Source organism: Phaenicophaeus curvirostris, chromosome 1, assembly GCF_032191515.1.
Source record: "Phaenicophaeus curvirostris isolate KB17595 chromosome 1, BPBGC_Pcur_1.0, whole genome shotgun sequence".
NCBI classification, from domain to species: domain Eukaryota; kingdom Metazoa; phylum Chordata; class Aves; order Cuculiformes; family Cuculidae; genus Phaenicophaeus; species Phaenicophaeus curvirostris.
Window position 1 is genome coordinate 115,370,084 of NC_091392.1, and position 12,026 is coordinate 115,382,109.

At 36.1% G+C, this 12,026-nt stretch overlaps 1 protein-coding gene across 1 annotated transcript; it reads right to left on the reverse strand.

The window, feature by feature from the left end:
- Nucleotides 1-1,430: 1,430 nt before the first annotated feature.
- On the reverse strand, nucleotides 1,431-11,184 carry LCA5L (lebercilin LCA5 like). Its single transcript, XM_069872122.1, is given in 6 exon segments — nucleotides 1,431-2,214; nucleotides 3,380-3,512; nucleotides 3,781-3,890; nucleotides 7,416-7,509; nucleotides 9,358-9,495; nucleotides 10,692-11,184. Coding segments are annotated over 6 exon segments (1,596 nt in total). The 5' UTR covers nucleotides 11,139-11,184; the 3' UTR covers nucleotides 1,431-1,540.
- Nucleotides 11,185-12,026: the final 842 nt, after the last annotated feature.

Genomic DNA, 12,026 nt, shown 5'->3' on the forward strand with positions numbered 1-12,026 from the left:
TACATTAAATACAAATTTAAAAATTGTGATTGAATGTTATGTACAGTTGTGTTTTTATTCATGAAATAAAGGTTTTCAACCATCTCAAGTTTTGTAATCCATTTTCAATGCTAATTACAGGTTTCCTAAAAAAACCCAAACAAATAACCAGCCCTAAATATTTTTTAAGAATAATAAATTAGGTCCATTGATTCCAACAATGTCTCCTTATGCAAGAACATGGATGGGGGGCAGAGGGGTTGGTTTGGGTTTTTAGGTTTATCTATGGCATTCACGTATTTCTGTATCTAATGATGTGGCTAATGATATTTCTACTCAGCTTGGAGTTTAACATGGCAAAGTCAAGAATAGCAGATTCATTTAAAATTTTCACAGTGACTTGCTGTTTATCCACACTTAGCATCGGGCCATCAAATACGCAGTTTGTTGGCTGCTTTAGTCAGGCATTTGGCAAGTAAGGGCAAAAAGGCTTTTGGCCATGTAGTCGGTACAAAGAAGAGTGTTGGATCATGTACGCTTGTTTGCTTTTAGCTTTGGGACAGCAGTAAAAGCATTATAGAAGTCCTAGTAGTTCATAGAGGAGAAACGCTCCTCGAACTGCCCAAAGTCGTTCTTAAGCATTACTTCAAGAAAAACCTTCAGAATTTTGAGAAGAAATATGCTGCAAGTCAGTTCAGATCTAAAATTGTCTTGATTGCTTTTAAAAGCTTTTTTTAAGTTTTTGGGTTTTTTTTTTAAGTGCTACTGCCTTTTCAAATTAATAGAATACACGTGATTTTCCCTAGCTCACATTTTAGCAAACATTCCATGAATTACTATGAGGAACAAAACTTAATCCTCCACTCCTGCTTACATAATCTTAAACACAGGATTTTTAAAGGCTTTTAGAGAACTGGCCATGCCTGACTTCTCCAAAATAATAGTTTACTCTTGCACATTCATCTTTGGATGTCAGCTGTGGAAGTTACCAGGCAAACTGCTTTGATAAGTTCTAACAGTGGAAAAGAATGAAGCTTTAGAGCTTTATAATGCTAGTGAAAACAATGTAATAGCAAATTATTTTTGTTATGTGTGATTTTAGGAAGCTATTTCAGGAGTGAAGAAAATAAAATATTTTCTTTTATGGCATTGTTAGTGCAGTAGTGAAAGCAGATTGCTCACTTCAGCTAACTAACTAAATAATCAGCTTCAAAATTCCAACTGCAGAGACAATGTAAAAAGCTGGAAATTACAAAAAATGGACTAACTTGGACACCTGATAACAGGTAAAATAGCATAATTGTTGAGGCATTCTTATATGTACGTGCATGCACACAGAGTGAAAACAGAATAATGTTCTTTTGTGACAACATTTTGGAAAAAGCATTGAAAGAAATCAGTGCTTGTAAGATTTAATATGAATAATGAAAGTAAAGGCTTATTTTTTTTAAATTATCCATATTTCTAGAGTAAAGGTTAATTGATGTACTTAACTAAATATCCAATAAAATAATTAACTTGTGTATTCTCATGCGATTTCCTTAGTTTTTGATGGTTTACATTATGAACTAGTTAGTAGCAGTGGTTTGAAATTTGGCTTAGGTAATCCTGCATTCTCCCCCTTCTCTTTCTCCATTCCTCTCATGTTTGAACTTGAATGGTTGTCTCTTCAAGCACAGCCTGGTCCAAAGAGTTCTCTCATAGGACTGTTCTTCCTGTCAGCAAATGTCATATGACCGCAGCCTTCTGCTTCAGTGGATCTGTCCTTCTGCCTTGTTTTGGTAACTTTACCAAAAGATGGTTCATATACCCCAAATGAATTTTTCACTTTTGATTCAACTGTTTCTTTGTAGTCCTGACCTGCATCTCTATGATTGCAAAGACTGCCTTTTGGGGATTTTGTACCTAATGTAGGAAGCCCATGATGTAAATTCTCAGTGGCTTCTGGGAATATATATGTTTTTTTGAGCCTAGTAAGTGTTTTCTTCCTTGGACCTTGGACACATTTACTCCCTGCCTTCTCACTGTTATTTAGTTGTTCATCTGGCTTTTCCTCTTCTTCTTCATGTTCTTCTACTGCATCTTCCTTGTTATTATTCTTCTTTACATTCTTGCTTAGAGGAGTTTGTTCAGTTCCCACCATTTTTTTCAGCTTTTTAAGCAAATCTGTCTCTTCTTTCATAAATTCCAAGCAAGTATATTCTCCCATTAGTTGTCTGCCCGCTCTTAAACACTCTAAAATGAAATATTATGGGGTTTAGGAAAGTTCTTAAACTGCCTAGGAACATAAAGAGTCATGAAGCATTAACAAGAGCAAGTTTCACTTCCCTATTTCTTTGCTTAGCTTAGCAATGGTATTTCAAGGTGTGACAATGCTATCTACTAATAAATATAGCATGATGGGGCAAGATTTAAACCAGATCGATCATTGTCCCATTGAATCCATGTAAATATTTTAATCTTTTTTATTATGTTTAATTTTATTAAATGAATTAGCATGCAAATATAATCAGCGATGCCTAAATACAGGCCCAGAAAAGTCCTGTACAATACAACAGAGAAACCACATGAGACCTAAACTCTACTTGTAATTTTATTGCTTTTAAATGAAACTTGAATATATGTATGAATTTTTTTCCCTTAATTGACAATATCATTGCTTCAGGAGTTAACGTCTTGCAGATTACTAGCTCTTTTACTGGTCTAGTAAGTGACCACAACCTGTTTCACCTCTGTAAATGTGTGACCTCTAGGTCACGTCTTCTACCATTTGTGAAGTATTTAGCATGATGGCATTCAGATCTTGGTTCTTTCTACAAGGCACACTATAATTAAAATCACATGAATACTTTTAGAAAGAAAAACTCGGATGAGGAGTAGGTGCGTTAGTTTCCTCTATGCTATAGAACCTCTTAAAGATATATCTAGATGAGTCCCTTGCATATAACCGTTATATGAGAACATGATCAGTGGCTAAGATTTACGTAAAATCTATTCAGTGATCATTGCAATGAAGAGATACTCCCAGCCCTTGAAGAAATACTTTTCATTTCTGAGCAATTGATCCTGAGCCAGAAATATACGTTGACATCAGCTATGATGAAGATTCACAACAAATTATTTGAGACAGTATTTGATTAGCGTGGAATGAACAAACTATCAACTGAAGTGTGCTTTTACAGGTAAAACACTGACATTTTACTAACGTGACTAGGCACTCCTTTTAGATGCCTTATACTGCGGAGCTGATCTGCTTATCCTTAACATATTATTTTGTTGAAGTAGTTTCTGTCAGTTGCCAGCCAACGGCTGCCAGACCCACATAAATTAACCAATACCATTGATTCATTCAACTTTTTAAAAAATCAAACCAGCTTCTGAAAAAAATATTAAAATATACCTCTGTGTATTCTATTAAAGGTTTCTGGCTTTAGTATTTTCTTGGCTGATTGCTTTTCTGTTCTATGTTGCACATCCATGTTTGCTCCATTTCCTTTAGCTTTTTGATTCCTATCTTCTGAAGTCTTTTTCTCCTAGAATAGGCAATTAAAGGTAAAAATAATGATTGAGTCCTTTTTTAGTGACTTTGAAAAAGACACCATCAGTGGGATACTTATAAATAGTATTTGTATTTACTATTATATTCTTATTTTGTACCAGAACTTTTGTCCTATATATTTTGGCAATATAATTACATTCCCCCAAAATCCAAGCTATTCAGGCATATTACTGAAATGTACGGAATAACACAAGAGCTTAGTTGAGAGTTCAAACAAAGGATTGGATCCAGATCATTCATACCTCTGTTAGCTGAATTGGACTCTTTTCTGTTTCCTGAGTTTGGTACTGTGGCAGCAGCAGCGGCCAAAAACTCTGTTTATCTACTTGTACTGATACGCTTGTACTAAGACCTATTGAAAAAGGACAATTGTTAGTAATGCACTAGTTTCTAGAATTATATTGTTGGTATAAACAAAAGATATCTTTGATGACTGATAGTACTGGTATACAGCTTAGGTCTTCAACATCTTTTTGCTGCGTGTCTTAATGCTCTTTAATCAATAAATTCTTTGTTCTGCGTGATCTATAAATGCTGAAAGTGGGACACAAATATAGATAGCTACCTGGACTTTGGAGTGTTCTCATCTGTACATCAGTACACCATAAATATATGTAAGTTTGGCACACACAAAGTCTTATTCAGATAGAACATGTGATGTCAGACAAATGTGTCTACACCCTGGAGCCCATGTGCACTTAAGTTGTGTGGTGAATTGCAATGTAAATTTAAGAGGTCTGGCATTGAGGCCTCAGCTTTGAGGTTCCTAAATTTGGATCTTACAGAGTATAATGAAATGCTTGCTTTCATGCCTTCTGGCATCATTACTCACCTTTCTCAAAGTTAAGCACTTATGTAAGGCTTTATGGGACCAAACTCTTCAGAGGAGATGCTTGACCCTGTTTGAAATATCTGTGGTCTTTTTTGAAAAGGGATTCCAAGGGAGTGACTGAATGAGATGTTTAAAGACACGGGTGAATAGAGATGGAATTGGATGGGAAAGTGTGTATATTGTACTTTTCTTCTATTTTTAGAATAAATTTGACGTGAGTACAGTAGCTGAGAAAATTGCTAGCACAGAAACCAAAATGTATTCTTACCTACATCAACATTTGACCTTATTTGCAGTTTTGATCTCGGCAATCAGAGGAAGACTCTCCACAAACATGGTGATTTTCCAATGTTTGTAGTTTGGTGGTAAATAGGATGTTGATAGCTAATTTAAGGATTACACTTGAAGGAATGGCTCTGATCATGTGGAAGGAATTTATTTTTCCTTTTGAAAGCCAACCAACAAGTCGTTATTACAGCATTTTTTTTTTCCAACAGAAATCAGCGGAATGTTCCTCTAATTCAGAACTAGGGGGAGCTGTACCTCCAGATCAGCTGATGTGACCTTTCCACAGCAAAGCAAACTTTTCTGTCATAAAGAACATATGAAAATAACGACTTAATTCAATAAATCAATTTTCTTTATGTATACAGAGCTTGCTGATAACCTAAGCAAGCCTACCTTCAGATACTCATTGCAGGTTTTAAAAAACGCAGCCCCACATTTCTTTTCTCCTTTCCTGCTGGGTAAAACTTTTGGAAAATGCAGAATAGAAAAATAACTACTCGAAGAAGTGGCTCTTTCTAAGTCTGTTGTAGGAAAATCCAAGTCAGTAGCGAAAAGGAAAAACAATCTGCAGTAATTCCATTTGTAGATTTCTAAATCATGTTTCCATTAATTGGCAGAGAATAAAAACTGAGTTGGCCAAAAATACCAAAAAATCAGACAACTGTGCATGGAACATTTTCATTACAAAAAAGTTCAGGTCTCTCTCCAACTAAGCTCTTTTATCTTGCTTAAGGAGAAGAAGAACTTAAATAGTAAACACTGATTTAAGCGCTATAATAACAAAATAGTACAAGTTCGTATGTGAGTAAAATAAAAAAAAACCACCACAGCTCGTTATGTGCCATAACTACAAATGGAATTCCGATCCTCATAAAAAAAATGTGTCTGACTCGAAATGAGAAGTCGGAATTTATGTTTCTTAATTTTACAACTTGAATTGCCAACCTTTTTCCTATAGGTCACTTGTAGTTAAGGTAGAGTAATGGATTTGCAAAAGCAACGAGGAGGAAAGAAAGTAGCAACTGACTGTAAGACTTAGTGCTAATATCATAATTTGAAGAATTCTGTGCACATGTGCAATATTTCCAGCAGATGGGTTTGCTATAGTGTAAATTTTAAGTGCTCTTCTGTACCCATATGAAGAAAGTTCCAATTCCTCCTTCAGTTTAAGAGCAGGAAAACCTGACCAGTATTTTTAAGGGGAGCTTAACCCAGGAAAGTCAATGTTCAGATCATTACCCAAAATTTCAGGGTGTAAGTTTGTTGTGCAGAATGCTCTCCTGTAGGATAGCATGTTTATGACCCTGAGTAGGAGGCGAAGTGTTACTTTCAATTACTGGTTTTTAGTTTCTGCAAAATTAATATTTTTTACTAAATTCTAGATGCTACATCTACATCATATGACAATTGGAAATTTCCAAGTGCTTCAAGAAAACTACCCTCTTCAATATCTCTGTCCCTGGTGAACATAGCGAGCACATGGGCAACACAACCCCTCTTGGCTTGTATGATTTGTAGTTGTTTTTAGCTGTTGGTCCCTCAGTTCAAGGGATGGATCCGCTTGTCTGAACACAGGTGCCACACGCTATTTGAGATGCCCTCAGGTATTCGAGGTATCCATGTAAGGCTGCCCAATATTACACAGGACTGATGTGCACACGTCCTTCTGGGGCAACAACTGCAGGGCCAGGCAGAATGTGCCAGGATATCCCAAATGGCACCGGATGCCTATAATTAGGCAGTTGAAGCCCACACAAGGTAGCTGTTCTTGGAATGTTTAATAGACAAGATTGCACATAACAGATATTACTCTCCAATACCTGTCTGAGCATAAATGTGAAAGAAATAATCCTTACTAAAGAGCTCCTTCTTCCTTGATAGAATTAACTTCCTGTTGTTCTTTTATATCATTCTACTACATTACTTTAAATAACATCAGTTCTGTGGATAGCATTAATTGAAAGAATATACAAAACCCGTGTTGTTATAAACTCTGTCCATTTAAATTTACTTAGACTAAAACGCAAAGGAATAGTAAGGATAAACATCCTCTTTTCTCAGGTAAGCTGACATTTTGATCATCAGACTGGCTTTTATACTTCCTAAACTGTATCTGAAAACTCCTCTTTTCATCCCAACAAAATGCAACTTGCAGGACCTTCCATAATGGATATTGAAGCATTTCTGCTATTTCTAAGTTACAGAGCCTAATTAAATTAACTATTTTTGCTCATGTAAAAACACTTTGAAAGCCTGTACTAGAACAAGGAACTTGCTACAGGAGAGGGTTTTGTGAAATGCTTTGATTTAGTGAGGAGTGTCATAGAGATTCTAGGTCTGAGGTGGCGACTTCTCTGCTCCAAGTAAAAGGGAACAGCCTAAACAAAAACTAGTCTGCAAAAGCTTTGTGAACCGATAGCTTCACCCTGTTGAAAAACTAAGCAAACAGCTCTAGGTGCAAACAGACACTTAAAATAGCAGCACTGCTTCAGTGTCACCGTTTGTAAACAAAACCCATGTACACTAAATGCTATACATGATGAAAATTGAGTTAGATATTAAAAACAGGTCACATATTTGTATTCATAAAATAAACAAACAAAAAGCCAAGCACTGCTCTTTAAATTATCCACCAGAATATTCTTAACCCACATCAGAGCATTATATTGGGGTTTATTTTGGAATGCATATCCCAGTTATAAAACAATGTTAAGTTTCACATAACTAAACAACAAAGGAAAATTAATATACACATACTTGTTTCATGAGGTACTGAATCACTTCTGTCTTTTGCAATTTGAAGCATCCGATTTGCATAGATATTTTTTACACAAAGTTGCCGATCCTTTTCCTAAGATGACATAAACACTATTAAAGTTCAACTCTGCATTAAGAATTACTTTTTACAAACTAAATTTTCTCATACTGGGAGAAAACTGCCAGCAGTTTTGCTCTGTGCCAGGCCATGTGGTGGCTTTGTCACATTTATGTAAATAGGAATCTGTCATTTTCTTTCATGAGCCAAATCAAAAGTCTTCCTTTTTAAGGCTAAGAGCACACCTACACAATCTTTTTCATAACACAACGGTTAAAAGATCAAGCCTTCTCTAATGATTGTCTCAGTTGCTGTTCTTAGTTATTTTTATCAGGTTAAGTAACTTCTGGCTTTACTTGCTTTTTAAATTTTATTTAGCAAGAGTCCTCTTGCCTTAATGAAATCTATCTCAAACACAGAAGAGAGATTTCAGTTATGCTCTCACCGTATCAAATTTAGTGGGAAAAGAAAAAGGAGCTCCATTTAATTTGGAGCCACAGGTTGATCTGAAAGGGAGCTGTGTGTCCGAATACATTGAATGGACTACGCCACATGCCCAAAACTATGACTCTGTAAAAACAAACTGTTCCGGCACAGAAATAAGGTTAACAAGCAGGTCTGGTCTTCGTGGTAAAACAATAGAAGGTTTTGTGAAAGTAAATATTGCACTAAGAGAACGGGACACACATAGAAAACTGTGTGGAAAACACATGAAATAATAGAGGTATTTCAGAAAAGTGTTAAGGTGAGAACTGTACTTTAGAATAATTTGCATTTTGGAGCAGTTTCACATTAGTGCTCCAGGGACTACAATTATTCCTGTCTCCCAGATCTGCACACATAGGAGACCAGATTCTGGCAGGGAAATAGCACTGCAAGGGCTGCTCAGGGTACCTTGATAGAAGGTCTGGGAAGAGCACTGTACTTTTTTTCCTTTCCTGGCAGTCCACTGGGCTTTTGCAGTTGGGCAGCCCAGCTGCTGCCAAATATCAGGAGAAAAGTTTCTGCACAGGATACATAGGTAAAAAGGATGAACAGTGCCCCTATACAGTAATGCAGATCTACATTAATCCTCAGGAGTTGCCTGTTCTACCCTTCCCAATGTCTGGGAAAACTCCCCATAACATCTTTTACAGACATTTGATTTTGCTTAGAAAGAGAAAGCTCCCTACTGGGATCAACAGATGAATCAGTCACATTACATAGACAGAAAAAAAAGTATATTTTAACTGGGTAACAAACAGTTCAAATTACTAAAAAAGACACAAGGGGTTTCATGTTTTTTGTAACACGTACTGTTTCTCTTCTTTACAACTCACGTGACACACTATTGATGGTAGTTTTGTTTCTACTTCTACTTAATGCCCCTTTTAGGTTTTCCTGTATGTTTGGTTTACAAGCATTACAGTAAGTGTTGAACTCGACGTATTCGTCCCAAACATACTTGTCTTAAAACCAAGCTGGAATTTAAACAAACTATTGAAACATTTACCCGTGTCTTTTTGTTAAACTCTAGTTTTGCAGATAGCAATATTTATCTCCTTCTGATTTGAAAGTGTTTCTGTAAGGGGCCACATTTAAAGTTAGTAGATTAATACATTGACATAGATCTATCAAAATGCTAACAAGTTGGTGGGGTTATTTGTTCAAATTGTGATGCATCAATCTTGGTTCTGATTAGTTACTGAACTACTTAGAACTTGTGACAAATAGACCCTCTAACCATTTCATCGTTTAATATTTTGACTTTTTTTGGTAGACTATAGACTCAACTAGGAAACAAAAATTCTATTACTAAACAATATGTCATAAATGAGGCAAATGGATAACATGAATACTTGAATCTTCTTGTAGGAACAGAAACCTGTTTAAAATCTTTAATACCTTTATTTTTTGGTGAAGAGAAGTAATTTCCATCTGCAAGGTCTTAGTAATTATCCCAGCTTCCACAGCTTTTTTGTTCTCATTTGCCAGCTGACGACTAAAGGCGGTATTGGTCAACTTCAGCTGTTTTTCTAGGCTCTTAAAAAAATTACATGTTTTACCTTATGGAGGAAGGTACTCAGTATGACTATTGAAAAATTACAGTTGTTAGCAGATTTAAAAAATAAACATGCTAAAATAATGAAAAGTAAGCTTCTAATAATTTGATTGTGGACAGCATGAAATCATGTAAGTATCAAAAAATCATACTTCAAAAATCACAAAAAAATGGTTTAAGACCTAATTTTGCTAAACAAAAAAAGTATATTTGGCATTACCTTCCTGATGTATTAATACAATCAACTTTGAGAAATATTAAGACAACATTTCTGTTCACACTGAGATTTATTAACTGTGGCAGCATAAGGAGGCTCAGTGAATGAAAACCAGGTAATTTATTAAGTACATTTTGAGTACTTTATCATCAGAACCCAGTGCCATGCACTGAAATTACAGTTACTAAAATTATGAGGTGGACACCCAACGCTGCATACTTTTATAGCTTCTCACTAGGACTTCTGTAAATAGGTTTTCAAAAGAGAGTCTGAATTCAGCTGTTTATATTTTAATTTTCTTTCATGTAATAAATGCACTCGAGACCTAGCTGTTCAGATTGTGAAATTCCTCTAAGATTACCTGTATCTTTACTTAATTCTATATGTAATATACCTCATAGTAAATACAAATTAATTCCTGGAGGACAATGAAAATGTCACTATTCCAGTTTTGTATCAAAAACTATTTTCCTGTCTCTCTGTGAAAGGTTCAATAAAAGAAGCATGAGATATAAAAAGGAGCTCAATTATCTCCTCTTTATCTCCTATCACTGGGCTTTTACTACAGCTGCATAACAAAACAACGGAAGAGCCAACTGTAAAATCCATGACCCCTGCCTACTGCCTAATTGAGCTGCTGACCATGGTGATTGACAGTAATTAGTGACTAGGATATGTAGATATGTCCATATTGCCCACCAGCACCACATAAAACCAACAGTGTTAGTTCCAGATAAGCCAGCTTTGGTTGTTCAAGGAAGCAGATCAGCAGCAGCCTGGTGGTCTCCAGGTATGACAATTCCTGTGCTTTGCCAGGGTAAATTAGGGTCTGTAGTAGCTAGATGGCCCGAGCAAGGCTGGGTTCCCCATGCTGCTGGCAGGGAGCAGAGTGGACCCTCTGCTGCAGATTGAAACCACTCCTATAATCATTCCCCAAATACAATGATATGCACATATTACCTGTATTCTCTCATTGTTCACTTCCACTTTTTCTGTAAGAACTGATAATCTGTGGTCAAGTTCCTCTCTCTCTGCAAGAACTCTGTCTTCTGAAAGTATATGCAACGCCTGCAAGGCATCTTTAGTTTTTAGCAGCTCTGCTTCAACTTCTCTGAGCTTCCGGGATGTATTTCTCTCATCCTTCTGAGATATCCTCAGGAGTTTCCTTAAAGTTCTCACCTCATTATAGTGACTTCCTAAAAGATCCAGCAAGTTACTTCCTGAATTTTCATAACTACCTATTGCTTTCAAGTGTCGACACTGAAGCTGTTTCAAAATGTGGTTTTCTAAGCTTGATGCTTCTAATTGGTATTGTAAATAAAATATTTCATTCTTCAGCTCTTTAATTTTGTTAAGTCTTGCTGATGCTATTCGCTGAGCTATCGCATTTTTTTTCTGGGAAGTCATACTACTCTGTAGGCTTAAAAATGAAGCATTCTGATCTGGTATCTTCTCAGCTGGCAATTTTTCTCCTCCTGCAAAATAAACTGACATTGATATATAGCAATATTTGAGGCAGCAAAATCACTGAATGTCTTTTCTGCTCACGTAAGCTCAGGTACTGCTCAAGCAAGCTACTTAACTGTGGTACATTGGACAAAATGCCCAAGATATATACTAAGACTCCAATGTTCAAGTATTTCACAGATAAATCTATTAAAGATTTTATATCTCTCTGAATGTATTTGTGTGGCTGCATTGGGCCATAGATAACTAGGTCTATAGGAGGTAAGGTTTCCTCCTTTCATTCTCTGAAGCTGTTTTAATTCAAAATTGCCAACACACTCAACTCGCCATTAATAAGAGTAACTACATAGGTGGTGTCTTTTGAGGCAAATAGCAATAATACTCTGGGAATAACGTAAGAAAATATGTTTATGTTAACACATTACTCCAGTACCAATGGAAACAAATTTTCTCTCTGTAATTCATGCAGTTCACTAATGTAGGCAGATCTGGGGACTGATGAACCAGAATCACCCCACCTAGGAAGATTCCCAAGAGGAGGAGCCTACACCCTGAATAAGGGTGTGATAGAAAACCCAACATAGTAACCTAAAGGTCTGCAAGAACTCAAAACCTGAAGGTTATAATAGCACATCAGTGAATTTCTCTGCAGCTAGGATTTCTAACCAGCTATCTAGAATTTTCACGTCAGCTTTGAACTGACTGACATTTTAAAACCATACATGCTGATTAGAATGGAACACTTATGCAGTTGTGTACAGTGGTTCTATACAGCAATTGAAAAAAAAAAAATCTTTCCAGCCTAGCATTTTAAGTGCATTACTGCCA